Raw genomic sequence first — 17,554 nt, 5'->3', positions numbered from 1 at the left:
GGGCAATTAGGGATGGGCAATAAATGCTGGCATAGCCAGTGATGCCCACATCCCATGAATGAATAAAAAAAAATGGGAAATTGGGAAGGGCAGCAATAAATGGGGGGTTGGGACAGGACACCAATAAATTAGAAATTGGGAACGGTTACCATTAAATAGGGAATTGGGAGACAGCATCGGAAAATTAATTGGTGAGGGCATCAGTAAATTGTGGAATTGGGGAGGGCACCAATAAATGGGGGATTGTGAAAACCCATCTGGTTCACTAATGCCCATAAGGAAAGAAATCTGCCATCCTTATCTGGTCTGGTCTACATGTGGCTGACTCTTAACTGCCCTTTGAAATGGCCCAGCAAGCCACTCAGTTGTCAAGTGCAATTAGGGATGGGCAACAAATGCTGGCTTTGCCAGATACACCCACACCCCATGCAAGAATTCAAAAAAAAAGTGCTCAGCATGGGAATTGAACTCACAACCTTCTCACTTGGAAGTGACAGTCCTTCCATTTGAGCCATGGCTGATATCTTTTAGAGGGGAGTGCCTTACTAGTTTTAATTCACACATATGAAAACAAAACATAACTGCTTCATGTTTGCATCACTCATGAGCTAGTTCTATTCACAACTACAAATTAAAGATCAGTAGCATCCTGTAAGATACAAAACCTATATAAAATGAAACTAAGCAAGAGACCTCGAAACATGGAATTATTTTTCAAAACATATTTATTTGTTATAAATGATCTTTTAGATAAAGAGGAAAGCCAACTGCTCTCCCAATGTAACATTGGGGTTAATATTTCTAAAACCCTCACACTGCATCCAATAAAAATGAAAATCTATCTTTACTTTCAATGATTTCACTTCGAAACTCAGTAGGAAACGTAAGGGCTAGAATTTCTGTCCATTGATTATACAGGAATCTAGAGTTAGGTGTTGAAGAAATTTCCTCCATGTTCTTGCTTGCCTGTAAATCACAATCAAGTATAGCGAAAACCACATTTAACAACAACTTATATTTATATAGCACTTTCACCATAATAAATGTCCCAGGGCACTTCACAGGGGTGTTATAAAGTAAAATTTGACACTGAGTCACATAAGGCAATATTAGGTCAGATGGTCAAAAGCTTGGTCAAAGAAGTAGATTTAAGGTGAGAGGGAGGAGGTTTAAAGGGATCAAAGGGGTAAATTTTTCACACAAAGAATAGTGGGTATTTGGAATGAGCTGCCTGAGGAGGTGGTGGAGGCAGGAACAGTAGCAACAATTAAGAGGCATCTGGACAGGTACTTGAATGAGCAAGGCATAGAGGGATATGGAATTAATGCAGGCAAGTGGGATTAGTATAGATAGGCATTATGGTCGGCATGGATGCGGTGGGCCGAAGGACCTGTTTCTATGCTGTACGACTCTATGACTCTAAGTAGATTTTAAGGAGCCTCTCAAAGGAGGAAAGCAAGGTGGAAAGGCAGAGAGGTTTGTGGGGTGGGTGCAATTCCACAGTTTAGGGCCCAGGCAGATGAAGACACAGCCACCAACTGTGGAGCAGTTAAAATCGGTGATGCTGAAGAGGCCAGAATTTTAGAATGCAGCTATCTCGGAAAGTTGTGGGGCTGGAGGAGATTAGAGAGAGAGGGAGGGGCGAGGCCAAGGGGGAAATTTGAAAATAAGGATGAGTTACAAAATTGAGGCATAGCTTAACCAAGAGAGAGCACAGGAATAAATATTAATATCTAAATGGAACAAGTGAAACAACAGAGGAGACTACTAAATGCAGTTTCTATTCCAGCACTGTATATAATCCACAAACTACAAAGACCTAGTTACTTAGTTTACCAAGTTTACTCTCCAAGTGGAATAACCATTGGATTCAGGAACTATTAATTATATGCACTATTTATATCAATGCAAAACAATGTTTCATATTGATAAGAAGCCGCTGCTCACAACATTTCCCATTTTGGTAGGCCCTGTCAGACCACCTTAATGTATAACTGCAAGCTAGCCTCTTGAGAGATTTTTATCTATTATTTTTTAACCTTTTAATGTTCTAGAGCTGGTTTCCTGTCAGTTCTCTGCTAACATTGGGTCAGCAGGCGAACTCCTAATAGGAGAGCAATACGGAGCTAGCAGTATAACTTTGGTCAGCCAATTCTGCATTGTTCTAACCAAGTACAAAACTCAAACTGCTCTCTGATATATAATATGCGTTCCAGTTTCATCCAATAGTGTTAACATTTTAAAATAAGCTTTCCTTTCCGTAGTGGAGTTTTGATTCCGTATGACATTCTTTTTCCCACAATACTGCAATCCGGGGCAGTTGTTAGGGAGAGTTGCTATGGTTACAACTGGTGGGAAAAGCCATCTGTCAAGTTGCTTCCTCATGTACATGAAATAAATTCCATTTTCCACATACATGAGAAATCTCAATGACATCTTTTTCATATGAAATTTTAGATAGGGCGGTACACAGTGAATTTAAAATTGGCTTTGAATATCTGTATCTTAAAAATAAATTTTTGTATTTGGGATTAGAAACCAATCAATACACAAAACCCTTTGAGAACAGCCATGAGTTAAGTTGTCTGCAAGAACACAGACAGATCTTTAATCTATAGATGAGCTATGACTTAAGTGCTGATCTAATTATATTTAGTCAAAGTCTTTATATGTAAGATTGAAAAATGAGAACTATGATTCATTAAGTGACTATGCATAGAATGCGATATTGACCCAGACTTTGCTCTCATTGATAAGGGAATGGCTTTTGCTGTTCACCTCACTGTCAGTTGCCCACTGACTTTTCGTGGGATTGTCAGCGGAGATTTCCACTAATCCAGAATCTGTTCCAGTGCAACACCCTCCACAGGAATCTGTGGCATCGAGAAACCAGGAAACCAACAACAAGGTTTTTCAACAAATCAGATTAAGAATCCAAACCAGGAAGTATAATTCAGGAATAAATAAATTAGAATTAAATCATGTACAGAAAGCAAAATAAAGATGTGATTAAGGGGGAGATAAAAGAGACAGGCAGGGGAATTTTTTAAAAAGTTTTTAAAAAATTCTGTACCATTAATTTCTGTCTGGAGGAATGAGACTCCACACTAGTAAACTTAATTTTTCAGGGCCAGAGAGGTCGTTCAGTAGTGATTATCATTTATTATGCTGTTAAAAATTCTCTTACTCCTAAACGTATACGCTATAATTTCTTCAACTGTTTGTAGTGCAGAACTCGTGGGTAAGTACCCCAAGTTCATGCCATTACAGTGGTTTCAGTGTCAAGTCCATTATAAGGACTGCAACAGCACAGCCTATAGACGAGCAGAGTATTTATGACAGCAACGTTCAGTTTTTCACGTTCAATTGCAGACACCAGAAGTTGCTGTCAGATTTAAACCAGTAATAATTGTGAACACTGATAGCCTCGCCAATATTATTACAGCAAAATCCTGGTTATTGTGTCTTTGAGCTTGCTTGATTGGCAGCTGTTTAATTTAGGCTTTTTCTGCACTAGAATGTATAATGGGGACTTTCTTAAATATATTTCATGTTCAATACATTGAATTCAGTTCAGTTTTGGCTCCATCTCTGGAACTGACATTTGAGCCTGGAAATTCCTGAGCTGCTTCTGCTGCTAGGGCGTTATTTTGTGCTAAGTATGGTGAAAATCTGAGTTATGCATGTAAACATATCACACTTTCAGCAAAGTAATGCCAGCAGAGCAGGGGCAACTGGGAGGAATGTCCTACCTCAGACTCAATGAAGTTGACAGGAATATCATCTCACCCATGCCTAAACATTGTGTTGGAAACTCTGCAAAAGTCTGCCTATAGATTATTCTGATGATTAGACTCTATGAGGAATACATTTTAAAAATATTTCAGTGCTTGTGGACTAATTCAATCTTTACTGTTTTCTAAATGTAGAATACAAAAGCAATAAAGTCATGCTGAACCTTTATAAAACACTAGAGGTCCTGGTGAAAGGTCACAGGCCTTAAACATTAACTCTGCTTCTCTCGCCACAGATGCTGCTAGACCTGCTGTGTATTTCCAGTATTTTTTGTTTTTATTTCAGATTTCCAGCATCTACAGTATTTTGGTTTTATTTATAAAACTCTAGTGAGGCTTGATATCCATTTCTGGACACCACACTCTAAGGATGTCAAGGTTTTGGAGAGGGTGCAGAGGAGCATTCATAGAATGTTATCAAGGATGAGGGATTTGAGATATGTGGAGAGTCCACAGTTGGGTTGCTTTCTGTAACGCAAGAAGGTTAAGGGAGGATTTAATACAGGTGTTTAAAATTATGAATGGTTTTGACAGGGTAAGTAAGAAGAAACTGCTTTCACTGGCGGCAGAGTTGCTAACTAGAGCACAGAGATTTAAGATAATTGGCAAAAGGACCAGAGGGGAGATGAGTCTTTAACACAGTGAATGATGATCTAGAATGCACTGCCTTAAAGGATGGTGGAAGCAGATTCAATAATAACTTTCAAAAGGAAATATACTTGGGAAGGAAATATTTGCAGGGCTATAGAGAAAGAATAGGGGAGGGGGACTAATTGGACAGCTCCTTTAAAGAGCCAGCACGAAGGACTGAAAAGCTCCTTCTGTGCTGTATAATTATAAGAATGAAATTCTGTTATACTGTTACTGGTTATCCATCGGGAAAGAGAAAAAATGGTTTCTGAAGGGAGCTAGGCAATTGTCGCTTGCTTTAGCCATTTTCATAATGCAGATTGACTAATATAAGTGATGTTGCCAATGGCCCCTTGAAAGGTAACAGAACGCCCAAATGAAAGCAATAGGACATGAAAAAAACAGAAAAACTATTAACCAAGTAGTACATTTTCCTTCCCGTCTTCAGCCAAAGCTCTTTTAGAGCACGTCTGTCAATAGTTCAAGACTTTACAATCCTGGACACTTATTTTATACGCAAGTTGGCGAAAGAGCAGTGGTGTCAAGGACTTGAAATCTCCATCAGGGCTCATTAACATGTGCAAATTTATAACACCAGAAGTTCTTGACACCAGAAGGAAGTGTTGGTGGGAAACTGAAGGGACACTATATTGGCAGAGAACCAGTACTACAGTCATCCATCTTCATTTTTACTTGTTTTTACCCAACCTACAGAAATCTGGGCCACTGAATTCTATTTATCTTTCATAAAGCTGCTAGGGAATGGTTGTTCTTACTTATAATTTACTCCTCAAAATAACAGGGTTCAAAAGGATTTATTGTTGATGTTTACAAAGTATTAAGCATAGAGTGAAAATTATTATTTGACAATAGTTTCTTATACACACAGTGTCCACCAGAGAATTCATCCATGCTAGTTCCAAGCTGGAGGGGAACGGTTGATCAGGCCTTGTCGAATTCTGAATTATCAATTCTATTCACACACCTTTTAAAATTTTCTTTCACAACTTAGGTTTATATAGCGCCTTTAATGTAATTTTTAGTTTAGAGATACAGCACTGAAACAGGCCCTTCAGCCCACCGAGTCTGTGCCGACCATCAACCACCCATTTATACTAATCCTACACTAATTCCATATTCCGACCACATCCCCACCTGTCCCTATATTTCCCTACCTATACTAGGGGCAATTTATCATGGCCAATTAACCTATCACCCTGCAAGTCTTTTGGCATGTGGGAAGAAACCGGAGCACCCGGAGGAAACCCACGCAGACACAGGGAGAACTTGCAAACTCCACACAGGCCGTACCCAGAATTGAACCCGGGTCGCTGGAGCTGTGAGGCTGCGGTGCTAACCACTGCGCCACTGTGCTGCCCAAATAAAATATCCCATGCAGTTTCACAGGTGCATTAACAAAATTTGACACCAATTCACATAAGGAGGTATCAGGTTGGTGGAGGTTGGTTTTAAGGAGAGGGTAGAGCGGTAGGGAGGATCATGAAGGGAATTCCAGAGCTTCAGGGCTAAGCGGCCGAACACACAGCCACCAATGGTGGAGCAATTAAAATCAGGGCTGCGCAAGAGGCCAGAATTGAAGGAGCGCAGATTCTGCTGGTGAGAGATCCTGCATGCTTCCACATTACTGGCCATTATTCCAGTTTTAACAGAAATGACTCCCCATACTTTATCCTTTGACTGAGCAGTCAAATCATTCAGCTGGAGACAGTTACCTAGGCTTCAATACTTCAGTTATCACTTGACCATGTTCCTTAACAATGTTCTCAGAGGTGGTCATCTTGGCTATAACTTTTCGAATGGGTCTCACCATTAACCTGTCAATTTTTTCATAGTTGTGAGACCTAGGGAGGTTGATGCAGCCTTCTAATTAAGAAAGTTTGTTTTTGGTTCCATTAAACTCTTGTAAGCTACATGTCCTTGTCTTTGCTTTTCATTTCACTGAAAATGTAACTGAAACAGACATTTTCAGCCTTCTAATAGAGACTTACTTAACAGGCAAAAGCTAGAAGCTAGTATAAAGAGATATGACAGTATAAGCCCTTTTTCACAATGAGCATTTTTTCTTTTGAGAATCATCAGCATGGAACAATTTTAGTTCATGTAATGTTTCCCCTTTCTGTCTTGTACAATATAAATGAGAAGATATGTGTCCATTTTTCTGATTGTCCCAGTTTCCAAGACATTGACCCAAGAAATAAAAAAGGCAAAACAATGCCCCCTACTGGTTAACGTTTGTCAAACGCTAATAGAATAGTTACATATAAACAAACTGAATGAGCTTGTCTGAAAGAATAGAAGGAATAAATTTTAAAAATAAATAGTTCGTCTTTCTGTCATGGCACAGTGTGAGAACAAGTATAATAAATAGCAGTACCATATTACTAGATTTCAAGATAGTCTGACCAATCTTACAATACTGACAAATGTAAAGTGAGCAGTACTTGGACAGGCAACAAGATAGGTTGCGAATGAGTTGTGGCACATGCTACTAAGTGACCAATGACCAAACTATTCAAAGTTTGTGAACTCCTATTTGCTCTCATGACCCACTCCCAGGATGACATGCAGACCATGAACCACTTTGCAGCAGTAAACCTGTATAACGATGCTGGTACTCTTCCAACTAGACAAGCATTACACTCCACCTACAGTCACTATCAGCACTTTAGGCTATGGTCAGATTCACTGACCTGGGCAGCTGGGTGAGTAGTTGCTGACCAAAAAAGTTGCCCAAGGTAACAAATGCTGCTGCTTTAGTGGTCGAGGAGTGAACCTATACTTCTTTCCTGAAATTAAGAGTGGGTGTATGTATTTACCAACATATACTCCTGGCTACTAAAAGCCTGTTCGGGTCTGCAAAAAAAAAACCCAACTCGAACCTGACAGAACCACATCCGACCCGAGCCCGACCCAGCTGGAGTCCTTCCATTTTTTCCCGCGCCCGACCCGACCATCTTCCTTCCGTTTTTCACTTTGTTGCTGATCTGCACAAGCTTAAAATAACTGTAACAAAACCACCTTTCTAGCTCAAAAATTAAATTTACATTGGAGCCACTTACCTGTGATAGAGCGTGTCCGACCCGGCCCGACCTGAGCATGAATGCCAGATCCGGAAATGCAACCCGACTCGATCCCGACACGTCGTCAGGTCCCGTCCGGTTCGGGTTGGGTAGCCGGCCTTTACTGGCTACATCCTGACAATAGCTTCTCGCACCTTTAAATTTCTGCAGGGCCTTTAAAAATGTTATCAGTATGAAAAAGGGAGGGGTTTGTTCATTTATTATAGAACAGCTATCCATAATTTCAGAATCTATAACACGCAATCTTTGTCCACACTTTTCTGATTGGTTGGTGGGCTGATTTGGAGGGGTAGCATTAGAAGGATGAAATAACATGGGAGGGAGGAGATGGTATGGGATGAGCAGGAGGGAAGCGATGGCTAGGGGGGGTTGGGGGCGGGGGGGTGGATGAGATGATGGAATTGATTATGTACACTAATTTTCCTGCAAATGTTTTGCAGGTTTCTGCTAGTACACGCAGAACTGTCACCTCACTAGACAGAAGCAAATGACAGTTCAGTAAAAGGTTCAATATTACGAAGAATCGGAAACAATTATCTCTGACCTCAATGCAAAACAAGATTTCAAATAGTACAAACATGCGATTTCATTAGAAATACTGACCAGAGGAAATCCTCCAGCGTTTCTTTACAACGTTACTACACAGAATAGTTACATGAAAACATCCTCACAGATGGTACCCAATCTATATATTTTCAAGAATTGTAACCTACAAGCAAGGTTTATCCATATTAAATACCACATAAGCTAGGACCATATTATTCAAATCAAGCAGGTGCTCTCCCACTCACATCGACACTAAAAACAAGCATATTACGCATTGCCTGAAGAGATGGTAGAGGCAGGAACCTTCACAACATTTAAGAAGTATATAGATGAGCACTTGAAATGCCATAGCATACAAGGCTACGGGCCAAGTGCCGGCAAATGGGATTAGAATTGTTAGGTGCTTGATGGCTAGCACAGACACGATGGGCCGAAGGGCCTGTTTCTGTGCTGTATAACTCAATGATTGCAGTACAATTTTAAAACCTTTATCTTACCTTATGTTTATGGAAAGGTACACAGAATAGTTCAACGAATGTGACCATTTGTTCAGCAACTACCATTACCCCCTGCCCTTTACCCCAACTGTGAAGTGTGTAATTCCCTAGCAAATCTGCGTTAAGATCTTGCTTGATGTCACGGGTCAAGCTGCAACTGTCTCCACCTTCATGAGGGGAAAACACTAAACTTCTACCTGAAGCCACCAGGAGAACGGTATCATTAACATAGCACCAAGGATGAGGGACTTTGGTTTTGTGGATAGAGTGGAGAAGCTGGGGTTGTTTTCCTTCAAGTAGGGAAACATAAGAGTAGGCCATTCAGCCTGTCGAGCCTGCTCCACCATTCAATTCGATCATGGCTGATCATCTACCTCCAAGCCACTTTCCCCATATCCCTCAATGTCATTAGTATCCAGATATCCATCGATTTCTGTCTTGAAAATGCTCAATGGTTGAGATTCCACAGCTCTCTGGGGTAGAGAATTCCAAAGATTCACCACCCTCTGAATGAAGAAATTCCTCCTCATCTCAGTCTTAAATGGCTTACCCCTTATTCTGAGAATATGTCCCCTGGGTCTAGATTCACCAGCCAGGGAAACATCCCAACTACATCCATCCCTGTCATGCCCTGTAAGAATTGTGTAAATTTCAATGAGTTCACCTCTCATTCTTCAAAACTAGAAAATACAGTTGCAGTTTTCTCAATCTCTCCTCATAAAACAATCCTGCCACCCCAGGGATTATTCTGGTGAACCTCTGTTGCACTCCCTCTATGGCAAGTATATACTTCCTTGGGTAAAGAGACCAAAACTGCACAGAGTACTCCAGTTGCAGTCTCACCAAGTCTCTATACAATTACAGCAAAACTTCTTTACTCCTGTATTCAAAGCTCCTCGTGATGAAGGCCAACATACCATTTGCCTTCCTAATTGCTTGCTGCATCTGCATGCTAGCTTTGTGATTTGAACAAGGACACCCTTTGAAGATCAAAACTTCCCAACTTCTCACCATTTAAGAAATATTCTATTTTTTCTACCAAAATGGCTAACTTCACACATTCATATTATATTTCATCTGCTATGTTTTTGCCCATTCACTTAACCTGTCCAAGTCCCCTTGAAGCCTCCTTGCATCCTCCTCACAACTCTCATTCCCACCTATTTTTGTGTCATCAGCAAATTTGGAAAGATTACGTTAAAGGCAAATTTGGTCTCCAAATCCAAATCATTTATATAGATTGTGAGTAGCTGTGGAAGTTTAAGAGATTTGATAGAGGTATTCAAAATCATGAATAGTTTTAATAGAGTAAATAAGCAGAAAACCTGTTTCCAATGGCTGAAGGGTCGAGAACCAGAGGGCACAGATTTAACATGATTGCCAAAAGCACAGAAGCGACATGAGGAAACATTTTATTCAGAGAGTTGTGGGGATCTGGAATGCACTGCTAGAGTGACAGAAGCAAATTCAATAGCAATATTCAAAAGAGAATTGCAAATAATTGGAGAAAAACTTACAGGGATATGGGGAAAGAGCAGGGATTGAAATTAGACAGCACTACCAAAGAGCCAGCACAGAAACAATGGGCCGAATGGCCTCCTTCTGTGCTGTAATATTCTATGAGATATCATTGGTAAGACCAGTGTTATGACTGAGACAGGAGTAATGCACTGTTAATTCAGTCCCACTACTCCATAGGCCACAGCATACGAGTAAAGTTTCCCACCTATCATAAAAATAGCCAAATTAATCACTTTATCCCCAAAATAAAACACGCCAAACCAGGTTTCTTTAAACAACAAAATTAACTATTTATTAGCAAACCAAGTTTTAAACGATGAGATGTATCCATATGTATGAAAAGATTTTATAACTCCTTAATCTTGTTAACCCTCATGCACACACATAAATTCAATTACCAATGGTTAACCGGGGAAAATGACTATATTGATTTTATAACAGTTTCTTAGGGATAATAAAATAACTGGGTTGTAATTCCTGGTGGGTTGTTTCTGGATTGGTGAGGTGTCCCAGAGTCAAATAGTCAGATGCCACCAAGTCTCCAGGTGAGATTAATGCATAGTCTACGGTGGGTAGGCGCAAGGTAGTTTGTCTGCAGCAGGCGTCACACAGATCTTTCAGCAACAGGTTGTAGCAACAGTAGCAGTCCAACAGTAGAAACTTTCTCGAGTGTTCAGGAACTTCCAAAAACACAAAAGTCAACAAGACTTACTCTCCACAAAGGAGCCTTTTCCACAGAGCAAAGCAACTACAGAACTCACTCTTAAGGCAGGGATTCCAGCAACCTGGCAGGCTGCAAGAGCAACCTGCCGAACCCAAAACACAGGCTTCCTTTCTCCAAAGCAGTGTTTCTCCAGAAAGTGTAGCAATTCCGCTTTTCTCTGGACCTCTCCTCTCTCTTCAGGCGAGTCAAAAGCTCACCTTAAATGTAGCTCTTTTTCCCTTGAAATGCATAGCTTATTTTCAGAGAGAATAGGTCTTTTTCTCTGGTCTATCAGCAAATCACAGCTCCAGCCACTGCTAGCTTTTCTGTTTCCCTCTGCAGAACTGAAACTAAAGTCTTTCCACAGAAATCATAAGACTGTCGTAAAATCTTCCTGTTGCTTGGATACAAATTGCCTTGCAGCCTGCACTCCAAACACCAAAATGTCAACAGTCATTGTTCACAGTCTTTTTTCCCAATCTTAAAGGCAGTCAGACCTCCTAATTTTTTTAAAAAACTCTTATGACACCAGAAGCACACTACATTGGGTAGTGGGGGGTGGGGGTCTTAGGGGCAATGATTTATACCTCAGCAGTTATATTGCCATCTTCCAAATTATATATTTATTATTGCGCAAATAAGAAAAAGCCTTTTAAAAGAATTAACTTTAGATGATGAATAAAACATCAATGATTTGTAAATATAATCAGCTTTATTGTATAGTAAAATATTTTATACTTTTGTAAAAAAAATCATTTTTATACAATCTCCACAGGTTATTCTGCAATAAATAGACACAATCACACAGATAACAATGAACTTGTACAGCATGTCTACAATGTGTCAGGTTCTAGGAATATTAGTCTGGTCTGAAAAGGCACTATCCTGCAGGAAGGTCGATGTGGAGCAGCAACAAGAAACCAGTCCATTATTACTGGGGTCCACAGAATGTGAAAGCAGCACCTTTTATAAGCTCAGATGCATCACAGAACTGAACGGTATTTGCACGCAAACATAATCCAGACCGCACAGGCAGACTCGGGGTATGGATACACTCTCACACGGACAGCCAATCGTACCTGGTCCCCTCGACAGCAAACTATTTCCTCACAGAATGGAGACCTAAAATGGAAGGAGTGAAAAAGGTTAACGCAGGAGTTGTCAGCTACGGATCAGTTGGTAGCACTCTTGCTTCCGAGTCAGAGGGTCATGGGTTCAAGTACTGCTCCAGAGACTTGAGCACAAAATCTAGGCTGACACATAATTACATAAAATCTTGAATAAAAATCTAGCATCAGTAATGGTGATGAAATGACCAGATTGCTGTAAAAACCCATCTAGCTCACTCATGTCCTTCAGAGAAGGAAATCTGTCAATGTTACCAGGTCTGGCCTATATGTAACTCCAGACTTCTGAAATGGCTTAGCAAGCTACAATTGCATTCAAGGTGGCTCACCAACACCTTCTCAAGGGCAATTAGGGATAGATAAATGCTGGCCCCAGATCATGAATGAATAAAAAAAAAACAAGGGAGTACTGCACTGTTGGAGGTGCTGACTTTCATCTGAGATGTTGAACCAAGGCCCCATCTATCCTCAGAGATGCACAATATCCTATGGCACTATTTTGAAGACGACGTGGGACCTTGCTGTGCCCAAATTGGTTGCCCGGTTTCCTACATTGCGACAGTGACCGCACTTCATTGGCTGTAAAGCGCTTTGGGATGTCCTGAGATCATGAAAAGCACTATCCAAATGTAAATTTAAAAAATCATTTTATAAAAGGGCAGCATTTCCTCAAAGGCAAGCCTGTTTAAAATTTAAACTACTTAAATGTTAAGTTGGCACTAACTCCAGGGAAAGGAGCCCCAATGTGCGGAACTTTAGACAATGCTGCATCAGTATGGAAAAAGCTTCCAATTCACAGGCTGTCAGAACAGATTGATTGAATGAACGTGAAAAGGTCTGGCTATGGTCGTGGGACTTACTAATTTTAGAATTTTTTTTTTTTTAAGGGGTAAATAAAACACTGCATCCTCACACCATGAACGAACTACTGCAAGTCTACATTCGTCTTTTCATACACACATCACATTTTAAAGATTACACTGAACAAACCTTCTGGATAGCGCATTGCTATAAGATGAATCCTAGACATTGGCTCAAGAGCATCTTAAACAGCAAGTTACACACCTCCTTATCCACAGATACCAAGTAATCCAGAGACTAGAGGCCAACATTGCGGTAATTTATTTAAGCGCCTGTCCCCTATAAATCTTTCATGTGGTGCTGCATATGCAGTAATTTAAAGGGGCCAACTTGTGTGCTGGCTGCACGGGGACTTTCAGGTTGCTGCGTGGCTACGCAGCTTAGAGAGAACATTGCTGGAGGCCAATAAAAAGCATGATTAAAAAAAAATTCTGGAGGGCTGCTCACATCAGTGGACCAAGAAAGACTATGGAAACTTAGCAAAATGTAATTTTCTTAATGAGCAATAAACTTCAACAGTAACAGAAAATGTTTGAAAATACTCAGGTCAGGGATGAAAGGTCAGAAACATTAACACTGCTTCTCTCTTCATAGATGCTGCCAGACCTGCTGAGTATTTGCAGTATTCACAGTATTTTGCCTTTGCAACATAATAACATTCTCCAGATGATCTACTGGGTAAAGGCATCAAATCACACAAACCTCAAGAGTCTCAGCTTTGATCCTTGGTGTCTGCTGAGTTAGCTAGATGAGCAATTAGGGCATCACAACTAATCTCAGCAACTTTAGACTGGGGGGGAGAGGGTGAGGGTAAGGAAAGGACAAAACATATGCAAGAATTAACACTCCCAATTACTTTCCAGATTCACTCTGGAAAGTGTGCATGTGATGCCAGGTATTATTTTCTTAATGAGTAATAAACTTCCGCAATAATAAAAAATGCTAGAAAATACTAGGTGGTCAGGCTTGAAAGGCCATCGACCTGAAAAGTTAACTCTTGTTTCTCTCTCTCCACAGACGCTGCCAGGCCTGAACAGGCTTCAGCATTTTCTGCTTTTATTTCAGATTTTCAACATCAACAATATTTTGCCTTTATTTTCAACAATAATTGGTTGAAAATGTTGTATTTATAATTCAGGTACTTCCTGGTACAGTCCAGTTGGTTATATCCATGACAAGACAGAGAAGTGGGTAACCAGGGTATACCTCCAACACTGCAGCCATTACCAATGACTCCTCTAGAGCTGGGAGTGCATTGAAAAAAGTGACATGAAACATGAAAGCAAGAGCAAACCGTTTAATGTTTTACTGGTTTAACCATATATATCCAGATTTCATCCCTGGAAATAACGGAATTGTGAGACCGATGGTGAATTCATCATGGAAAAATCGGCTGGTCATAGATGCAATAAGGGTAATTTTAAATAAAAACAAGAAACGCTGAAATACTCAGCAGGTCTGGCAGTATCTGTGGAGAGAGAAGCAGAGAGGCAGAGGGGCGGCACAGTGGCGCAGTGGTTAGCACCGCAGCCTCACAGCTCCAGCGACCCGGGTTCAATTCTGGGTACTGCCTGTGTGGAGTTTGCAAGTTCTCCCTGTGTCTGTGTGGGTTTCCTCCGGGTGCTCCGGTTTCCTCCCACATGCCGAAGACTTGCAGGTTGGTAGGTAAATTGGCCATTATAAATTGCCCCTAGTATAGGTAGGTGGTAGGAGAATTGAGGGAAGGTGGGGATGTGGTAGGAATATGGGATTAGTGTAGGATTAGTATAAATGGGTGGTTGATGGTTGGCACAGACTCGATGGGCCGAAGGGCCTGTTTCAGTGCTGTATCTCTCTGTGACTCATAGCTGACCAGAAGGTCAGGGAGCAAAGGCAAACAATATGTTAATGGTGTGCTGAAAGACAAAGTATTAGTATAGATAGGGTGTTGATGGACTGAAAATGGAACAGCCACAAGCACAAACATGAAAAAAGTGGGTAGGCACAGTAGAAACAAACTGAACAAACTAAAATAAAACAAAAAATAAAGAAAAAAGAAAAAATAACTAAGAATAAAAGTAAAATGGGGGACCCCCGTCATGCTCTGAAATTATTGAACTCAATATTCAGTCCGGCAGGCTGTAGGGTGCCTAATCGGTAAATGAGATTCTGTTCCTCGAGCTTGCGTTGATGTTCACTGGAACACTGCAACAATCCCAGGACAGAGATGTGAGCATGAGAGCCGGGCGGGGATGTTGAAATGACAAGCAACCGGAAGCTCGGGGTCTGTTTTCGGACTGAGTGGAGTGTTCCACAAAGTGGTCACCCAGTCTGCGTTTGGTCTCCCAATGTAGAGGAGACCATACTGTGAGCAGCAAATACAGTATACTACATTGAAAGTACAAGTAAATCGCTGCTTCACCTGGGGCCTTGAATAGCAAGGAGAGAGAGGAGGTAAATGGACAGGTATTACACCTCCCACGATTGCAGGGGAAGGTGCCGTGGGAAGGGGCTGAGGTGGTGGGGGTAATGGAGGAGTGGACCAGGGTGGCGCAGAAGGAACGATCCCTTTGGAATGCTGACGGGAAGGGAGGGGCAGATGCCTGAAATGCAAGAGGATGATCCTTTGGATATGGAGGCCGATGGGGTGGAAAGTGAGGAAAAGGGGAACCCTGTCGCAGTTCTGGGAGAGAGGGGAAGGGGTGAAGGCGGAGGTGTGGGAAATGGGCTGGACACGGTTGAGGGCCCTGTCAACCACAGTGGGGGGGGAATCCTCTGTTGAGGAAAAAAGGACATATCAGAAGCGCTGTCATGGAAGGTAGAATCATCAGAGCAAATGCGTCGGAGATGGAGAAACTGGGAGAATGGAATGGAGTCCTTACAGGAGCCAGGACGTGAAGAAGTGTAGTCGAGGTAGCTGTGGGAGTCGGTGGTCTTATAATGAATATTAGTATACAGCCTATCCCCAGAGAAGTCGAGGAAGGGGAGAGAAGTGTCAGAGAGGGACCATGTAAAAGGTGAGAGAAGGGTGGAAATTAGAAGCAAAGTTGATAAAGTTTAGACCCGCTGAGTATTTCCAGCGTTTCTTGTTTTTATTTCAGACTTTGCTCCATGACTTTCTGGTCAGCTATTCTGTGACCTTGTCCTATCAATACCTTCTGTTATCTCTTGCCCCACCTCTGCTTTACTTGCTTAAAATCTTTTACATTTCTTATATCTACCAGTTTTGAAGAAGGGTCACTGATCTGAAACGTTAACTCTGCTTCTCTCTTCACAGATGCTGCCAGACCTGCTGAGTATTTCCAGCATTTCTTGTTTTTATTTCAGATTTCCAGCATCCGCAGTATTTTGCTTTTATAGAAGGGTAATTTTAACATGGGTGAGTAGGAGACTTGTGTGTGCTTGTACAAGGAACACAAAGTTGGCATGCAGGTACAGTTAGCAATTAGGAAGTCAAATGGCATGTTGGTATTTATTGCAAGGGGATTAGAGTACAAGAATAAAGAAGTCTTGCTACAATTATACAGGGCTTTGGTGAGACCACATCTGGAATACTGTGTGCAGTGTTGGTCTCCATATTTAAGGAAGGGTATACTTGCATTGGAGGCGGTACAGCAAAGATTCATTCAATTGGTCCCCGAGATGAGAGGGTTGTCCTTTGATGAGAGGCTGAGTAAATTGGGCCTATATTCTCTGGAGTTTAGATGAATGAGAGGCGATCACATTGAAACATACAAGATTCTGAAGGGGCTGGAAAGGGTAGATGCTGAGAGGGAACAGTCTCAGGATAAGGGGGTCGATCATTTAGGGCTCAGACGAGCAGAAATTACTTCACTCAAAGGGTTGTGAATCTTTGGCATTCTCTACCCCAGAGGGTTGTGGATGCTCCATCTTTGAATACATTTAAGGCTGGGATAGATAGATTTTTGGTCCCTCAAGGAATTAAAGGATATGGGGAGCAGGTGGAAAAATGGAATTGAAGCCTAAGATCAGGTGAATTGGTATGGTGGAGCAGGCTTGATGGGCCATATGGTCTACTCCTGCTCCTATTCCTTTTGTTCTTGTGGAATTGGGTGATGAGTGGGGGTGTTTAGTTAAATGGACAAAAATTCTGATTGCGTTGAGCAGCCAGCACCAACCCATTGACTTCTGGGTTTTTACTGAGGATGGACAAGGGGCAATCCGCCCCCAGGACATGCATTGGCATTTTAAATATGTTAATAAGGCTGCAAACCTTGAATATAACCTGCTTTACAAGTTTAATGATGCCCGGCTGGATTTCCCAAGCCAAGCCATCAATCAGCCTTACTTCCGGGCGGTGAACCTATCAGTGCCAAAAGTTGCACACTGAATGTGAAGAAACTCAAGACTTCCAGGTTTCCCGTGCGTTACTAGATTCCACCCCCCCCCCCCCTCCCCCAAGGGACAGGACACAAAATGCCCTCAATCTGGTACTATCAACAGAAGAATGTGGAGTCAAGGGGTCTCCCCATGGAGAAAAATTGGAGCATCTGGGCACTGCCCTAAAGCCTGGCTGAATAGCAGCAGCTAAAGAAGGAAGAAAGCAAATCATCTCTCAACTGTATGGATGGCAGGAAGCTGGTTAAGTTTTAATTCAACCAAGTCAAAATCAGCAGTTCTCCACAATGCAACTTCCCTTAAACAGTTAGTGTGTGGCAGAATCCTGAGGGGTAAGCACTTGGTAATCATAAAAAAGGACCAGCAACAATTTAAACTTTTAAATTTCACTGTCTTTTCATCAGGCTTTTTGCATTCTCATCTACAGGTAATTTAG

At 41.4% G+C, this 17,554-nt stretch overlaps 1 protein-coding gene across 1 annotated transcript in view; it reads right to left on the bottom strand.

Moving 5' to 3' along the window:
- Positions 1 to 10,414: 10,414 nt before the first annotated feature.
- Positions 10,415 to 17,554, bottom strand: part of cep76 (centrosomal protein 76) — a 53,302-nt gene continuing 46,162 nt past the window's right edge. The window contains exon 12 of the mRNA XM_068031209.1: positions 10,415 to 11,914. Coding sequence (XP_067887310.1) covers positions 11,776 to 11,914 — 139 coding nt within the window. The 3' untranslated portion in view covers positions 10,415 to 11,775. The remainder of the gene's footprint in view (positions 11,915 to 17,554) is intronic.

Source organism: Heterodontus francisci, chromosome 5 (genome assembly GCF_036365525.1).
Source record: "Heterodontus francisci isolate sHetFra1 chromosome 5, sHetFra1.hap1, whole genome shotgun sequence".
Lineage (NCBI taxonomy): Eukaryota > Metazoa > Chordata > Chondrichthyes > Heterodontiformes > Heterodontidae > Heterodontus > Heterodontus francisci.
This window is presented reverse-complemented; position numbering and strand designations above follow the sequence as displayed.